The sequence below is a fragment of the Rhea pennata genome, chromosome 27, assembly GCF_028389875.1.
Source record: "Rhea pennata isolate bPtePen1 chromosome 27, bPtePen1.pri, whole genome shotgun sequence".
In the NCBI taxonomy this organism is placed as follows: domain Eukaryota; kingdom Metazoa; phylum Chordata; class Aves; order Rheiformes; family Rheidae; genus Rhea; species Rhea pennata.
The window spans coordinates 1,908,192-1,925,917 of record NC_084689.1 but is presented as its reverse complement, the minus strand read 5'-3'; the positions used below and the strand labels follow the sequence as shown (position 1 = coordinate 1,925,917).

At 38.6% G+C, this 17,726-nt stretch overlaps 1 protein-coding gene across 3 annotated transcripts in view; it reads left to right on the top strand.

Annotated features, from left to right (window-relative positions):
• The window catches only part of CRTC1 (CREB regulated transcription coactivator 1), a 44,677-nt gene that overhangs the window by 24,058 nt on the left and 2,893 nt on the right, over window positions 1-17,726 (top strand). For 2 of the 3 annotated variants that reach the window (XM_062596514.1, XM_062596516.1), the window contains 11 exons: window positions 295-432; window positions 1,460-1,521; window positions 2,347-2,441; window positions 3,727-3,812; window positions 4,150-4,193; window positions 4,514-4,734; window positions 7,963-8,099; window positions 8,727-8,978; window positions 11,087-11,188; window positions 16,546-16,632; window positions 17,442-17,622. In XM_062596514.1, coding sequence (XP_062452498.1) covers window positions 295-432; window positions 1,460-1,521; window positions 2,347-2,441; window positions 3,727-3,812; window positions 4,150-4,193; window positions 4,514-4,734; window positions 7,963-8,099; window positions 8,727-8,978; window positions 11,087-11,188; window positions 16,546-16,632; window positions 17,442-17,622 — 1,405 coding nt within the window. The remainder of the gene's footprint in view (window positions 1-294; window positions 433-1,459; window positions 1,522-2,346; window positions 2,442-3,726; window positions 3,813-4,149; window positions 4,194-4,513; window positions 4,735-7,962; window positions 8,100-8,726; window positions 8,979-11,086; window positions 11,189-16,545; window positions 16,633-17,441; window positions 17,623-17,726) is intronic. The other variant, XM_062596515.1, reaches the window with a different exon arrangement.

Here is a 17,726-nt window from a genome sequence, read left to right as displayed (position 1 = left end):
AGTATTTCAGAGATGTGAAGGTCGGAGAGCAGTACTGATTTATGAGAGGGCAGACCCAGCATAGTCTGCCTCTCCTTGTCTCTAATCTCTGTCTGTCTGGAAGAGACAGCCTTGGTAATTCCTTTCCATGGCTATTGTGAAAATGACAGAAAAATATATATGGTGTAGTTTGTCCATGTCTTTTTTGAGTTTTACTTCTTAAAATAACACAAACGTGTATACAGTATTAGCAACTTCTGGGCAGATATCTCATGCATATATTTTTCTGCTTAGAACTTTATGCATCTCTCTTAGACTCCTTTTCAGTCATCCGGATTGGATACAAGCAGAACAACTCGGCATCACGGGCTGGTGGACAGAGTATATCGTGACAGAAATCGTCTTGGGTCTCCGCATCGACGTCCCCTCTCCGTGGATAAGCATGGAAGACAAATATCCTTTGGTTTCTGCAGTGGCAGTAAAAACCTACCTTTCCAACAACACTATGATTTTCAGTTTTTGCAGCTTGCTCCATCCTCCCATCCTCACCTGTCAGAGATGCTTCCCATCTCTGTACAGTTGATGTCATCTACTTTTTCTGAACTGTGATCCAGTCTATAAATACCTACTATTCAGTAAAGTAAGCATTTACCTTTCTCTGTGTCAGTTTCTTCAGCTCTTAAGTGGGGATAATGATATACACGAAGCTGAGAGGGATTCAGATCCTTTGATAAAACAAATAAGGCAGTATTGGTGAAAACTGAATTTCCCTTCAGAACTGAGTAAATCCAAAGTGGAATTCTTTGCAGTTCATTGTGCATTTTATTACAACTTGATTCATTAGTTTAGCATCTACCAAGCACTATTCTTCCTGCCATTTGTGAAAATGAATTAGTTTATTATTGCTGACTGGCTTAAAATGTGCCACAGTAAGACTGGGTTGATGGGGCTAAAGGGAGCATGTTAGTGGGGAGTGGAGAGACGACAGCTTTTCAGCAGGAAAGAGTTAGATGCTAAGAAACTGGAAAGGAGATGGTCATTCTGTTGGTCAGACATTACAACCAGCCAGATAAATGTGGTGTTGTATGAGCTCTTTAAGGGTTGCTTTCCTTCAGAATGTGAGAAGGAAGACCAACTGGAGAGGTGGCCAAGAACCAGACTGAGAAGTTACGAGGCGTCATTATGCCTTAAGGTGGCTTTTTTGGTGTAGGAGTCAAAAGCTTGTCTCTGTGTCGTCAGGCTTGATGTTTTAAATAGTATTCTTTCATTCTGTATCAGCTCTAAAGCATACGTTTTGGTGTATATTTTGAATGTCATGTTAAAATCACTATGCTCTCCGTAGGTGATCTGTGTTGCCTTTCTCTTTTGAGCATAGTGGCTCTGGCAGGGTAGTTTGAATTATTTCTTAAGAAAAGATTTCAAATTAGGCTGGTTATTTAAGTGACAAAGTGGTGTTCTTCCCCTTAACTAATTGAATCACGTAGACAGTTGTCCATATGGCACTGTGTATCTGTCACCTCCATCAGATACAAGCTGGAGAAGGTTAGTAGCATAATTGCATGTGCATTAGTATTTGGTCTACATTCTCTGGTACTATGATAACATCTTCCATGTGCAAAAAAAGGCCTTTAACGTTCCACATAGCAGTTGGTCATCCATGACTTACTGAATTTAGAACTTGTTTTTTTTTCTTTTATTATGCTTATTCTTTTAGATGACCAGCTTTTAAACTTAAGGTGTGTCAGCTAACGTGATCTTTGTGAAGGTAAATCTTACTGGTGTTCTAAGGCATACCCCAGAACTGTTGAGCTGTAAAAGACTTGGATTTTTCTCACTATGCAGAAGCTGGCACTGAGTTGCTGAAGTGATGGCCAACAGTCACAGGTTTAAGGACAATTCATCATGTGAGAGTTGTTGGCTATGGAGACACCATTGTGGTTCCTGCTTCCACAACATATGTGTATCCCTGAACCGGTCATTTTCTCTACCTATAAAATAGGGGTGCTTTCTGTTAAAGACTAGTAAAACCAAAGAAGTATATACAAGTGGCTTTTGACTTCAAAGTTGCATTATTTGGTCATGTACAATCTTAAAACACGTTAAGTGATTTTCTAACTATGGCAAACAGTTCATTCTGTGTTCCTCTCAGTTCCATTATTGAAACAATCACTCTTCAAACTTGAGCTTTTTCTGAGAGTTGATTGTTTCATAAAGAAACAGTGCCTGGTGTATAGCATAGATTTTGTTTTTATTTGTTTAATGCAGAGTAAATGCAGTTTTTCCTAAATTAGTTACTGTTGCCTGAGATTAAACATTCTTTAACCTCAAGAAACCGACAGCAAAAATATGTTTTTGTCTTCCTCTCAGGACAAATTCTGATTCTGCTTTGCACCAGAGTACTATGACTCCAACTCAACAAGAATCATTTTCAGGAGGGTCACAAGACATGCAGCAGAAAAGAGGTAAACTGCCTGTCATTTTAAAGCCTTACTCAGTGGGGGAAAAAAAACCTGGGCATGATGGGATCCTGGTGGGTTTCTTTCACAGCTTCTAGAGGTTTCCAGTGTGTAGTAACTTTTAGGCAAATGTAGAGACACTGTAATTTCATGTGAGTCTATGAACAACTGTTAGCAGGTAACAACTGGATACTGTGTGCAACAGTGAGGTTTTTATTTCCCTACATATGGCTCATAAAGTTTTAGGTATTAACTAATGCTCCAGGCCCTTAATAATATCAGTAACTCTGATGGAGAAGCTTGCTGTAATAGATGTTTCTTTCAGATATTGGTATTAATTTGTCAGTTTTATTTTAATGACTTAAGTTTCACACTGGCAGCTTCATTAAATATTAACTATCAGAAATTAAATTCTGGAAATTGATTTTGCATTGAAATATTTAAAACTGCTGAATTTTATTTCTGATACCCTAGTCTGACATATACCTGACTTTCCATCTGACATCAGTATTTTGAGATACAAAAATGTAAAACTATCTCCAAATTTACCCTGAGATTCCTCATATATACCTGTGATTCTTCATATGCAGTTCCTCAACTAGAAATATTGGCCTCTGTGATGGAACTTAAATCTTGTAGTGGACACATGCTTAAGACAGGAAAGAAAGTCAAATTACCTTGGTCATGTTAACTAGTGACATTTTTATCTGGAGGATGGCTTTTGGAATTTCTATTTTGTACGTTAGCCTTCATGATCTAACCTCTTGCATAAACACTGGGTCAAGCAACAAGAGAAACTGAATATCATTAAGATACAATACCATACAGTAGCAAAATTTCATCTATTTTTTTGGCGATTTGGCTCATCAGTGAGTGTACTCTCGGAGGCAAAGCTTGCAAACAGTGGTTTCTGCAGCGCAGCCGTCGGGCACTGACAATTTTGGTGCCCTCTGCTGGCCCTTGTTTCTGTTTTCAGCTCAAGGAATGTTTTAATAGCTCCTGAATCTGTGTAGATAAATTTAATCTTTAAACATCTACCCAGTGGTAGGTGAATACACAGCAGTCAAATGCGTGTGCGCTGTGTTGCAAGTGTTGTGTTATGTATTCCATATAAATGCTTCTGGAACAGTATACCATTGAATGGAGATCATCTTAAGCAGTATTGCATAAATATGGATTTGATAATAGGAATTACTTAAGGTATTTGTGACAGTTACATACCGAAAACGGAAAATTTCTTTGTGGAAAGCTTAGTATTATGACATGATTTCTTTCATGCTCATTTTTTTAGTTTTATTATTGACTGTCCCTGGAATGGAGGAAACCACCTCTGAGGCAGACAAAGCCCTCTCTAAGCAAGGATGGGACACTAAAAAGGTAGAAATTTCATATTTAAGTGTAGAGATTTTACTTTCTAAACATTTAGGTAAACAGATGTTCTAAATATTGCTAACTAAAACAAACTACTTGCAGGATTAGAGATTAAATGCTATATTTAGCCACAAATCACTTGCGCACAAACTGCCTTTCTGATCTATTGTTATGTGTGCATACCTAAAGCAGCAACGACAATGCATCTCTTCTGAAGAGCTCCATAGAGCTCCATTCTTCTATACAAGTGTGTTAAATTAAATAAACTGACTGATTAAAATTTATTCTAAACATTAATTTCTAACAATATAATTGGCTTTAAAAATATCTTTTTCTATTTCAGACAGGGTCTTCAAGACCTAAATCATGTGAAGTTCCAGGAATCAAGTAAGTTTTTAGCTTTTTTTATTTGGGGGTGGGGGGAAGAGCATTGAAATCTTCAAGAAAGTGTGTTGTACCTTGAAACTCCTCTTACCTTTGAGTTTTCTGAGAAGCCCTTGGACTGTATAACCCTGTAATAGCTATAGGACAAACCAGAATATCTAATAGAGTCCTGTTGGCTATTATGTCTCTAAACTGGTTTATCAAAAATACAGCATAAAAATTTATATGGCACCTCCTTTTTAAAAATGATTTAAAAGGAACTGTCCAGGCTAAAATTTAAAACTATCTTTGTGTCTTTTTTTTTTTCTCCCGCCTCTATTTAGCATCTTTCCATCAGCTGACCAAGAAAACACTACAACGCTGATTCCTGCTACACATAACACGGGTGGCTCCCTGCCAGACCTGACAAACATCCATTTCCCCTCTCCTCTCCCAACACCATTAGATCCTGAGGAATCCACATTCCCAGCCCTGAGTAGCTCCAATAGTACCGGAAATCTTGCTGCCAATCTGACTCACTTGGGCATCAGCACTGCCAATCAGGGTAAGACTGTAACTCCGAGAGATATTTACAGATTATGCAAAATATGTCACTTGTCTTAAATTATGGAAGTTGCATTGCTGAATATTGCTGTTTTGCCTAACAGGTACCTTATTGTTGATTGACCTTTCTGTTTAAACAAATTTATTAAGCTGTTTCTGTATGAGGAAGTGAGAAAGCTGTAATTAGTTATATGGCTTACAAATTATCCTTCATTTGTCTCATATTCTTGGTGCCCAAAACTTTTTTCTTTTGGCTAAGTCTTTACAGGACAGGCCCAGCATTCAACTTTTGCTTCCCTTGTAATTCATTGTACTTGATCCAGCCATGCTGCACTGGCATTGTGGAATTATCTTAACTAGGCCTTTTGTTTTCATTCCTTCAGGATGCCTTTTCAGTTTGAAGATTCTTTCAGTGGGATCACCAAGTTTTGGGCAATCAAAATAATATAAAGCCTTTACGAGGTGTGTTAGTGTAAAACTCTTGTAAACTTCACTAATTAACTTCTGAAAACACCCCCAATACTTTAAACTACAGAATATAGTAGGGCATTGGAAATAATAGTAAGCGCACACCTTAAGATCCAAAGATTTTCACTGTTGTGCCTCTAAGTAGAAATTGTTGCCTTCCTAGCTTGATGCAGTGTAGTTTGTTGCAAGTTCTTGTCAAGTGCTGTTGAGCTGTTCAGATTGGGGCGTGTTGGGGCTTTTGAACTTCACTGCAGTACTGATAATTAAAAAATAAATTGCCGTGCTGTCAGTTTATCATTTGATCAGGCAAATATTATAATTTCAGGACTAATTAATTTTATAGGCCAATACCCTGAAGAGCATTAGTTTTGTAATAATTTCATTGGATCATATTAAAGAATAGTGGTGAAGAGGATTGTATTTTTTTGTCAGTGACGACCACAGGCAGTTCATAAAAAAGGAATGAGACTTTGTATCCAACAATGCAAGCCTATTCAGGACTTCCTCACCCACTTAAAAATTCTCGCACATATTGATGAAAGGAAATAATTCTAATCAGGTTAATATAGTGTTACAACTAAGCAGTGATACTTAAGAATGAGGCAAGAATGTGGCTTACCCATTTTAGTACTGAGTAAATCAAAAACTTTCAGCATCTTTTAACAAATTTCCTGGTCTTTAAGCAGGCTACCTCTTTACCACTTCATGCAGACAATTTTGTAGATGGATCTATCAAAGAATCTTAGAAATTACAAATGAAAGAGTTTTGCTGATGATTTTGCTGCTTCTCTTTGGAGACTATTCCATAGTTTCATCAGTGGCGTAGTCCACATTTGGCTCTTTTTCCTTTATCTTGACAAACCTTCCTTTCATTACTTTATCTTCTAACTCTTTAGCAGAAAACATGAAAGCTTTTGAATCTTTTGCAGGAGCTATGTGCATTGTACAGACATGCCCTCAGCAGCCCCAAGAAAAGGTGGGGGAAACACCTGTCAGGTTTCAAAGAATTGCCAAAAACGTAGACTACATGTTTGTGCATTTGAGTTTGTTGATTCACTGACATATTCCATGAGACAGTGTTGATTTTGAAAACATTCTAAGGGAAACCAGGCAGTCTTCATAATCTGCTCAACTTTAGCCAGTTTGCCTGCTGGCTCCCTGGCAGCCTGGACTTCCTGGCTCCCTGGCAGCCTGCCTGGAAGCCCTGAACAGTTGCCAAGTGCCTAGGAGCTCCCAGGCTCTTGTGAATTCCTCCTTTCTGACAGCTCTAGGAGAACAGCTCACTGGATTGTCCTGAACCCACTTTCCAGGGTGTCTCAGTTCTCTAGGGTGAAGCAGAAAATAGGAAATATTTTAAGGCAGATTTCAAAACTTCTGGACTTTGTTTTGAACTTAAAACAAAATAACAGTACTTTAATTGTCTACCCCAAGAAATTTTACTGTGCTGAAATATCTTCTGCTGATGAACTCCTATTGGATGTTTCTGCTGGGTCCCCAAATATGAACTCTTTCTTTTCAGAAACTTCTCTTGCTCTGAGGAGAGGGTCCCAGACTGTCTCTTTCTTTGGCCTTTTTTACTTATTTCCTGGGTGATGTTTATTTTCCTATTTCACTTTGGAATAGAAACTTTACAGCTCCCAGAGGCATTACAATGCTTAACTGCCAGGTAGCTTAAAGAGATGCTTTTTCAGGTGTTGCGGCTCTATGTCTGTGGTTTATCTGTTTTGGGACATATGATAGTGGAAACTAGTAGAAACATGTTTTAGAATGGCTCCAAGAATTGCTCTTTAGTTGAGCTGTCATAAATACAAATTTTAAGTGCTTATACGAGCTCTGCTGCCTCAATTCCATTGTTAATCTTAAACATAGTTTGCGCTAGGTCACAATTCCTTAGAGTATAAAGGATATTTCCTGCCTTCCTGTCCATTACTATGCTATCAAAAATAGAATATTTCCTGTGTAACCAGTTTTCTTCTTCGTGTACCATTCAATAGATGTTTGTTTTTTGTAATGTTATAGATGCCTCTTGATTAGTCTTGTTAAATGCTCTGTAATCTTCTTTCTGAAGCTTGAACTCTTAGAAACAAAACAGAACTGGAATCTTCTGGGCTCTTTGGCTGTGTGCAACCCAAAGAGTGTACAAGAAGTGTATCTGTGGTTTAGGGCCTTAAAGAGAAGAGAATATAAAATATGAGAGTGGCGAATCTTCTCAGTGTGAGAGACTACATTGTTCCTGAGGGCATTATTAGTACTAGTTGGTTATTAAGCAGCATTTCCACTTGCTTAGAGAAGCTTAGAGAAGCTTTAATTTGATCTATACAGATACTATCTAAAGGTGAAGTTCTGATTTTTCCATTTTTGAATGGTCCGTACTGCAGACCCGCTTCTCGCTCTTCATATTCTTCCTTTGCAGTCGCAAATATGTTTCCACAAACCACTGAGGAAGCTCAGTAGTTTGGAAGCTGATATACATATTTCAGTTTCCATATCTGTGCACAAACCTGAACAACTGTGGCTGGTTTTGGTCCAGGATAAACTGCAGGGATCTTCCTCTCATCCTGGTGCTCTCAAGTCTGGCAAAATGAATTGCAAGCTATCGACAGAGCTTCATCCTAATTGACATAGGCACATTCAACACTTTGCATTAAGTGTTTGTAGACTTCAGTCATTCATTTTTCATAGTTTGTGTGATTACTGCTATACAAGTATCAGTAATCTGTTACTCTGTTCTCATTTAAGCTGGTTTATTCCTTATTGACAGGAATGACAACAACGCCAGCCCCTTCCCAGCAGCACCGTCAGCCAGCTGTCAGTCCTCTCTCATTGAGTGCAGACTCAAGGCGACCACAGTCACAGCAAATGTCTCCTACGCTTTCCCCTTTGTCACCAATTACTCAGGTAGGAGCTTGGAGAACAAAAATTTTAGACCATAGTGGATTTTGTTTTCCTCTGCCTAGGAGAAGCTAGCTATAACCTCATCTTTCTTGCTGTATAACTTTTTTCTTTAAACATGTTCATTAATTCCATGTTTTATTGTATTTTTCTAAAGGAAAAAAACGAAGTAAGTTTGTAGAGGATATGGATTTTGTTTTCACTGTTCTAGAACCTTGGCAAATGTCACTAAGACACTCTGTTCTTTGGGACACTCTGTCCCAAAGTTAGTCTTGAAATTTGGAAGACATTTCTCTAACTCATGTGAGAAGCTCAATGAAGTGTTGAAGTTTGTTTTCAGATGTACGATTTCATGACTGACTGGGTTGTCAATTCCTGGTCTAGACATTCAGCTGGGCTTTTAGACAGTTTATAGTACCCTGAAAGTGATACTCAGTCCCTTGAAACGTTCTTGACTGTTTAAACATATTTGTAAATGCATTTTGTTTTAGTTGAAAAATGTTTATATTTTTTAAATGCAAGACTGGATAACTTTCAGAATTGCTTTGTCCTGTTTACCTGGTATGAAACTTTTAGGGGAAAATTCAGGGGAATTATCTGCCAGCGTGCATAATTTTGCTTCTTCTCTTTAAGGCCGTGACTATGGATGCATTGTCTTTGGAACAGCAGCTTCCCCCATATCCGTTTTTTACGCAGACAACTTCACAGCAACAGCAGCAGACCCAGGTGGCAAGCACCCTGCCTCAGAATACTCCTTTAATGCAGACCTCTGGTTTACAGCGAGGCACACAACTTCCCCCACTCTCCGTCACGGTACCTTCTACCATCCCACAGTCGCCTCCAGGTAGCCAGAGCCAACCGTCAATGGGAATAGATATCAACTCGGTAAGCTTTGGTGCAGCTGAAGGTGATAGAATCTTTGTTCAGAAAACGTGGTAGTGAACAGGGTTAGTGTCAGAGTTCAAACTGGACAGCCCTTATAGTACTTTTGGAGGGAGTCTGCAGAAGGCTTGGAATGGGCTGGATTGAATCAATCTTTACGTGTTTTAAAGATTAAAATTTGATTTTTAGTATACTCTTAAGGTGGCCATAGTTTCAGACTGTGCCCCTTATGACCCAGTATGTTTGATTAGACTAGCTTGTATCTTGGATATTGGTATTTTTTTCACATCTTGCTGCTGCTGTTGCATAGATGCATTTTCAGATTGCTCCCAACACACTCTGTTATGCATAGAGTGCTGTAGACTCAAGATAAGGGGTTAACAGAAGAACTTCAGTAAACCCGCTAACAAGCATTTTCAAAAAGCTGGAGAAAATCAGACACAGGATATACTTTCTGTATTTAGAACACTTCCGTTTTAAGGAATTCTGTAGCATACATTATCATCTTCAAAACTGGGTTTGTGATGCCTGCTTCCAGATCGCCCTAAGGAATGGAGTGTAATACATATTGTGATGATTTACAGACAGATATTTTTCTTTTTCATGCTTGATTTACTGTGGTCTGTTGTGAATTGTTCTGTCTTTTTCTACATATGAAAATCCAAGATGCAAAGCAGGGTAGGATAACAGGCTAGCCAGGGAGGAAGCTACGGTTCATTCTCTGGATGTTCGCTCAGCTCTAAAGGATCTCGTTGTCTGACCTGTTGTGTCTTCCTAGCAGTGTTGTAGTGACAGTAACTGATTTGGTAATGAGGAGAATTCATTCTCTATTGATTGAGTGTTAGATTATGGATTTCATTTGGGGTTGAGATTTTAAGTTTATGCTTCTTGAAAGAAGCTGCTTCCCTTTCAGGATTAGAAGGGAAAGAGAAAGGACAAATCCAGCAGTGGAAAGGATACTTTACCCATTCAAATGTGTCTGAATATTTTAATTCTAATAGTTACCAAGAGTCACCGATACAGATTATTCTGATTTTCATTCTTTGCTTTCTGTGTTGCTTTCCTCATCCTAAACTTCTTTGTGACCTTAATTTTCAGGGTCCTCTGCTTATCTTTTAAAGCAACTGAGATTGGATATAAGTAAACTTAAATTAGATTTTTCAAAAAGCCATTTGAGCTGTGGTGCGGTCTCACTGACAACTTTTACACAGCTTTTTTTTTCTTCTTTTTTAAAGTGATATTAGCATTCATTTTGCTGTAGTTCAGATGTCTGTTTAAAGGGCAGTAATAATGCATAATAAAACTTTGTAAGAAATATTTTCTTGATAGCCACAGAATTCAGTGTCAGAAAGCATTGAATTGCAGGTTTTCCTCAATCATCTGTTAATTTCTAAAGGCAATATAACAAAGAGTTTTACTTACTATTTGCATTAATTAGGGGACATTCTATTCAGATGCCAGTAAGATTATTGATTTGTTCAAATCCAGGGTTCTTTGCCCCCAAAAAAGAGGAAAATCTTTGAAAATCTATTCGTAGGAAGACTGAGAACAGTGTTAATATAGCTAATATAAACCTACAGGACAGTGTGAATTCTCAGACAATGTTTAAGTCTTTATGGTTATATACTTGAGTCTAGATAATACACCCAGGCTATTTAACACTAGGGGAAATAATATATTAAGGATTTTCTAAGCAAACTATACAGAAGTGGAGAATGTTTGGGTATGGCAGTTGAATTTAAGGTAAATGACCTTACTTTTGAGTTATTCCCAGATTTGGAGACTGCTTTTCCATAAATTGTTGGCTGAACAGATTTTTTTTTTTCCTAATTGAACACAACTGAAAATAGTGAAGGAAAGATTTCAGCCGTTTTCCTTGTATGACAGCACTGCCCTGCTCTTAGAGATGTCCAATCAGACATGAGACCATGCCACAATATCTTAACTCTTTCTTTTTTGTGGCATTGTTCAGAGTGCTAGTGTCTTCATATATATACAAGAATTGCTGAAGATGATGATTTCTCCCAGCTTCCTCAAGCTGTACACCAGAAGTGTATAATTTTCCAACCTTTCATCAATGCCATGGTCTTTAATTCTGTGTTGTTCTGTAGGCTTCACTCCAGCAGTACCGCAGTAATGCTGGATCCCCAGCCAACCAGTCTCCCACCTCTCCTGTCTCCAATCAAGGCTTCTCTCCTGGCAGCTCCCCTCAAGTAAGGGACTCTGTGCTTCCACAGGCCTTGCTTCTCATGTTTGTTTTTAGTTGAGTCTCTCCATTACTGACCCATAGTTGTCTCACTGTAATTGTATGTGCCTCATGCATTACTGATGTCTCATCTCGCTTGCAGTTTCATACAGATCCAGAGTTTTTCAATAGCTGGTGAATTGCCTTTTAATTGATCAAAGCAACTATTTGAACAGTATTAAAATCCGGTTATTCCTTTTGGGAGTACCATGGACAAAACCTCCAGGTAGATCCCTTTCAATAGCAGCATGGCTTTAGGGGTTCACAGGTAAGGTTGGGAGGGTGGGGGAGAGAGAGATGGAAACTTGCCGAGTGGCTCCTGTGACTTCCTGTTGCGCTAAATATCACTTGTATGACCCAGTGCCTTTAAAGCAGGACCTTTTTTTTACAAGGAAACATGCACTTTGAAAGAAAATACTGCAGCAAATACTCTTAAAATTAGCAACTGTGTTTTATGGATTGAAAGTAATCGGTTAGAAAACTTACTTTCTTGCATGCTAGCTGTTTGTTCTTCCTGTGTTCAATAAATTTAAATTCATAAGTTCTAGTCCTATATATAAATCAAATTTGATGTGTATTTAAGCCTGTGATGGGGAATTTTTGTTTGCCAGTTGCAAGACAATTAAGAAACAGCAAGGCAATCTTTGGGGGTACCCCTAATGTAAGGGAGCTCAATGCATTTTCAGTACAAAAATCTAATGTTGCTAGAATAGATGCATATGGTTACCCTTTTTCGAAATCCCGCCTGTAGTAACAAGGTGCAGGAAATTCTTACGGAGCATCACAACAGAGTCTGAAAATACATTTTCTGTTTCATCATTTAATGTTGAAGGCTGTAAGGAAGATCCTATCTAAATAAGTGCTGCCCCTTCATGGTTCCAAAGCAGAAGCTTCGTCTCTCCTTGCCATTAGCCAGAGACAGGTCGCTGGTAAGCTCAGTAATAGATCTGAGTGTCAGGACTGTCTGGATTTTTTTTAACCCTTGCTTAATTGCTTCTTAACTTCTTTCTTCTGCCTGCTTCTGCCAATTCTGCTGTGTTCTGTGTGTGGCTCAAAGAAAACAAGCAAACTTACTTGTCTAGGCTGTTATGTAGAGCAAAGCTGTTAGTAGTCCTGCTGCAGATTCTCAGGTCCAGTTGACATTTGGGCAGCAAACTTGATTTTGTTTTGATTTTTTTTTTCCTTTCCCCCTTGACTTCTCAATAACTATTTTTTGATTTTGTTCACAGGCTTGATGCTACTGCCCAGTCCAAAGTATTGGAGTGCAGCAAGCACTCTCCAGTGGAGTGCAGAGCTGGCTGTATTTTTTCCTGTTGCCCCTATTTTATCCTCTGGACTCTTGCTTAGGTTTTGTTATTTTCAGGCATGACACTAACTCATGTATGAAAGGAAGAGGATTTAGTTGTTTTACTTGCTTTTATTACTGGCTTCTTAAATATCTCCAAATATGGAAAACTGTTACAAAACACTTCATAGAAGTTTTATAAAGAAGCTAATGCTGGAGCTTAGTTAGAGAACTAGTAAAATGTATACCGTCTTCTGAAAAGAAGCTTTAAGCAAAAGCCAAATGGAAGCACTAGAAAATAGGGTTTTTTTTTTTTTTGCTGTTTTTTTTTTTTTTTTTTTTTTTTGATAAATTAAAAATAGTACAGCTTTCCTGCCTCCATCAGTGAGCCAAAAAGTGGTAGTGGTGAGAGCTATCTGTGGCAGTGGACCTTTTAAGACTGTAAATACTAAGTGTGGAGAGAAGCAAAGGGGAAAGAAAAAAACAGATTGGAAGAAAAATCTAGGTTATGATTATGGGGACAGCGTCCAAATAGCAAGATCCATTAGACAACAGAATAATCTGCCAAGACTGAAGCAGATTGGTTACAACATCAGAATATGCCCATTCGGGAACAGTCTGGCACTGGCTGACAAGAGTGGAATAAAGTAGGTGTGACCGGGTAGGCGTCTTCCATTTGCTCCTGTTTCTCTGATTAATTTTAGATTAAATCATTTTGTGGCATATCAATATGATATGAATGACACATTCTAAAAATAAAATCCGTGGTTTGATTTTTATCACGTATGGTTCATTCACCAGAAGTTATTTCTCATCTTTCCACATCTCCAAATCTATTTGCTCTTGTGTTTTAGATGTTTGTTTCTGTTATATGAAGGTCTTCCTGTTAAAACATGAATTGAAAAGCTCTGCTTGTAGTTCTCAGCTTTGTGTTTGCATGGCTTTTCATTGACAGTGGCTTGTTTATTACTACTTTGCTTTTCTCCTCTAACACCTGGCCTACTGTTCCAATTAGATAGAAAATTGCTTTTTCAGTAGGATGACTGATTACTGGATAATATGGTATGTATTTTCAGACTAACAAATTAGGCCAGGGGTTTTGTGGTTCGGGGGTTTTTTTTTTTTTCTTTTTTTTTTCTTTTTCCTTCCAGTCACCACTTCATTAACCCAAGAAGATGTACTGTTGACAAAACAGACCTCATCTAGTGTTTTGTAGGCAATGGTGTTAGCAAGGTGTTTTTTCACAGAGTTGTTGATAAATTATTCTAGGACTCTGAAGTATTGAAGTAATGATGTTTCCAGATGATTTCCTTTGGGAGCTTCAGTGCTTACAACTGTAATAACTGCTATACTTTAGAACAGAGGAAAAAATACAGGCCTCTGCATTTTGTTAAGAGTTATTAATGTGGACTTGAACAAATAGATTTTGTCCTACTGTTTGTTATTTTTCATGTTACCCAACTTCTTAGGATGGAAACAATGCTTAGTGGAATACAAAAATTTTAATTTGTGCGCTACTTTGGAAAAGCTCCTGTAAAAATGAAATAGCACAGATTAAAAGAAAAAAATTACCTCGGTGCTGTTTGGAGCTCTTGAATGGCAGTGATGCTTCTAATGCTGGTCTGGTCTGGCTTTGCTTCACAGTATGTGACATCCTGAAGTGCAGATTTTTCATTGGAAAGCAGTAGGACGTTGTGCAGTTTGGAGACTATGCCTGCCATTTAAGATGAGGACAATTTTGCCATGGTGGCGTTAAGCTGGCTAGTCCTAATCTGCTTGCTTGAGCTAGCTCTGCAGTCTAGCTCCACCTTTTTTTTTGCTTTTCTTTTTCTTTTTTCTTTTCTTTCTTTTTTTTTTTTGTGGTATAAAAAGCAGGCTGAGTAATATGGAGTTTAAGTAGCTATTAAATATGTAGATCAAACTGTAACTGTGCAGTAAGTAAGATGTGGTTTGAAGAAGAAAAAATGTGTTTTTTTTGAAATATAGTTTTGCGGTAGTGCTTTGCTTTTCTCTTATCAGATACCATGTGGCTCTTGCTTGTGATGTTTGATTACTTCCTCATAGCTTTATCTCATACTAGGGATAGGACAGCCACAGTAATTTTGAATACTGGATGATATATTGGAAGACCAGTTCCAGTTAAAAGAATTTTCCATTTTACCTGTTTCTCAAGAGGTCATTGAGTAGAGTGTTAAATTGCAGGGATATAATTATTATTCTGTGATCATAGTTATGACAGTTCATAAATGCACAGTCAAGTGAATCCAGTGAAGGAATTTTTTTTTGTCCGTAAAATCTTGTTCTTGGCTCAGACTCTCTTCTCTGACAGCGATTTGCAGGCTGGTGTCCGCTATTTCTGACTCTGCCAATGTCATACTTTAAATGCAGCGCCGTGGAGGTACTTAAGGCTTGTTTTAAGTGTTCTGACATTTTCCAGCAGCGCTGTTCTGTAGTATATCTGTCTTCTCAAAGTGCGTTCACACTGTATCCGCGCCCTCGTATGCAGATGGTGGCAAATGCTTCGTAGCGATGCTCAGAGCAGTTCTTGGATCAAGTAGGCTCCGCTCAGCGAGGAGTTTGGTAGCGCCTGCCGCATGTCCTGAGCTTTCAGCGACCTTTCCCCAAGGAGTCTATCTCTTGGGCTATGAACTGGTCCCTTGGTGTCTCTTTTGTCCTAAAGTGTCTATTTAATGTGATAGCTGAAGCCTCTGCCTGAAGGTGGGAAGAGTTTTGTTTGCTTTAAAAAGAACGTGTTCATGATAGTCTCCCCTTACAGAGGGTGCTGGCAGTTTAGTTTCGTGTACAAGACTTCCGCCCTCCTTGCCTGCTACCTGTGGATAAACTATATCAAGATAGACTAGTGATGTAGGGGGAGAATGTTTAAAACGCAGTTTTATGTTGTTTGTCGAGATGACATTTGTGTCCGCGGCTGTGGACGTCGTCCCGTGTTTTTGAGTACCTTGACCCGTGGCTGTGCTCAGTGCTGATAGTTGTGGTGGTTGGTGTAATTCTGTTCTTACATTTACTAGGCTTTTGCTGAATTTCATATGCTGCATAGCTTTCTAAGGAGAAAATTTGTAGCCTTAGTCTTTTTTTAATGTGTAGACAAAACAGCTGGAAAATGCTATGCAAGGTATTTACATTTTTCTCTCCCCATGACTGATGCAAACTTTCCATGCCGATTGTCTTTTACAGACACTGGCTTTTGTGGAGACTCTCTTCAGCAGTAGATTTATTTCTTTTTTTCAGCTGGAATTTCAGAATTTGTTTTTGATAGTTTTACATAGGTGTTTTCTTTGGTATCAGGCCTCAAATTCTTGGTCACCTTCAGAATAACTCATGAATGATGGAAAGCAACAGAATAAAGATTGGGCTAGAGCGGGCAGTGCCACTGGCAGGGCTGTGGAATTCCTCCCGGGATCCTTGCCTTCAAGCCGTTGATAACATGCTTTTCCAGGCTTTCTCGTTAACTTTTCTGATCTGCAGCTAAAGTGAAATGACTTTACGACGTCAGTTTTATTTTAGCATGTCGTTGTCATAGTTAAGCTGGCTGTTCATGGACCCTGGGCTGCAGCGAGCGAGCTGGCCGCTGCCCGCGGGCTGGTGACAAGCTTTGCATTGCATGTTGTTCTAACGTGCGGTTGAGCGCTGTGTGGGGCTTGTCTTTCACAAAAAATCAAAGCTCACGAAAAAAGAGCCAGAGCTGCGGCGTGATCTTTATTTCTCGTGTCACCTAGCACACTCGTCTGCATTCATAATCAGAAGTTTTGTATGTTGTATGTCCTCTGTGAGGAAGTTTGTTGGGTTTTCCTGACTGTTTTCTGTGCTTAATGGAAGGCAGCATACTACCTAAGGATTCATGTTTCAGAGGGAAATATTGAATGTTTTATGAATTTGTTGGTGGTTAGTGGTTGTTAAAAATAAAGAGCATCTCTAACCAAATTTGAGGTGGATCGGTTGGAAGGTGCGAGACACTTGCATACCGTGGGAACGTCTGTTTGTGAGACTTTTGCACCATAAAGACTCTGTTTTGTTTTCAGCATTCTTCCATTCTGGGGAGTGTATTTGGTGACTCCTATTATGATCAGCAGATGACAGCTAGGCAGGCTAATGCCCTATCCCATCAGGTGAGCAAATTCATCTCCAATTTTCAGCTATATTTCGGCCACTTTCAGCTTAAAATAGTATAATTCAGCTTCTGATTATTTTATGTGGGATCACGTTTTGTTCATATTTTTAGTTTGCAGTACTCAGGTACTCCTATTTCTTTCTTTTTTTTTTTTTCCCCCCTCCTCTCTTCCTCTTCCCCACTCTTAGCCATTATAGCAAATGTTTTTGAAGGTGTTCTGCCAAGTTGATTGAATTAAAAATAATAAAAATAACAAAACCATTTCTGACAGTTGTTCCATTTGGGAGTGTTTCGCTTGTAGGTGGTAACAAATATGTACTTCCGAAATTGGCAAACAACTTGTATATCATACCAAAATTTGACGAGCAGACTCATGCCTTTGCTCGTTTGGCCAGCCAGTGCATTTGTTCATTCAACTGTTAAATATGCTCTTGTAGCAGAAAAAAATGAGATGGCTTCTGAGAGATAATGCTTTATGGGCAGATACCTGGTTTAATAGCATAAGTTATGTTCTTTTTTTTTAAAAAACTTTCTTTTAAAGCCATCTTTTCTTTTGTTCTTATAATATTGAAAGCAACGGCTTTGTTTTGGCATCCACCTTCCCTCATTCTCTTGCACTCTGAATTTGGCAGTGAACTATTCTGAAAGTTAAGTGGAAAAGACACCATACTTTGATTAACAAAACCTAAAGATGAATTTGTTTGCCTGTCTTTCTCAATGTAGTTTCCCATGCTTGAGGCTTGTAAGTTGTTTTGCTGTATACCCTGATGATTAGAAATAATAATTCCTTTGTACCTTGATCTTCAGCTTGAACAGTTTAATATGATAGAAAACGCCATTAGTTCCAACAGCCTGTACAGCCCGTGCTCCACCCTTAACTACTCCCAGGCAGCTATGATGGGACTTACTGGGAGTCATGGCAGCTTACAGGACTCGCAGCAGCTGAACTACTCCAGCCATGGAAACATCCCCAACATTATTCTTACAGGTAAGAAAGTCATAGACTTAACAGACAAGTGATACCTTCCTGCTCTTGGATTTAGTCTTCACACTGTACCACTAGCAATGAGCCAAAAAAGGAAAAGGGTCTTG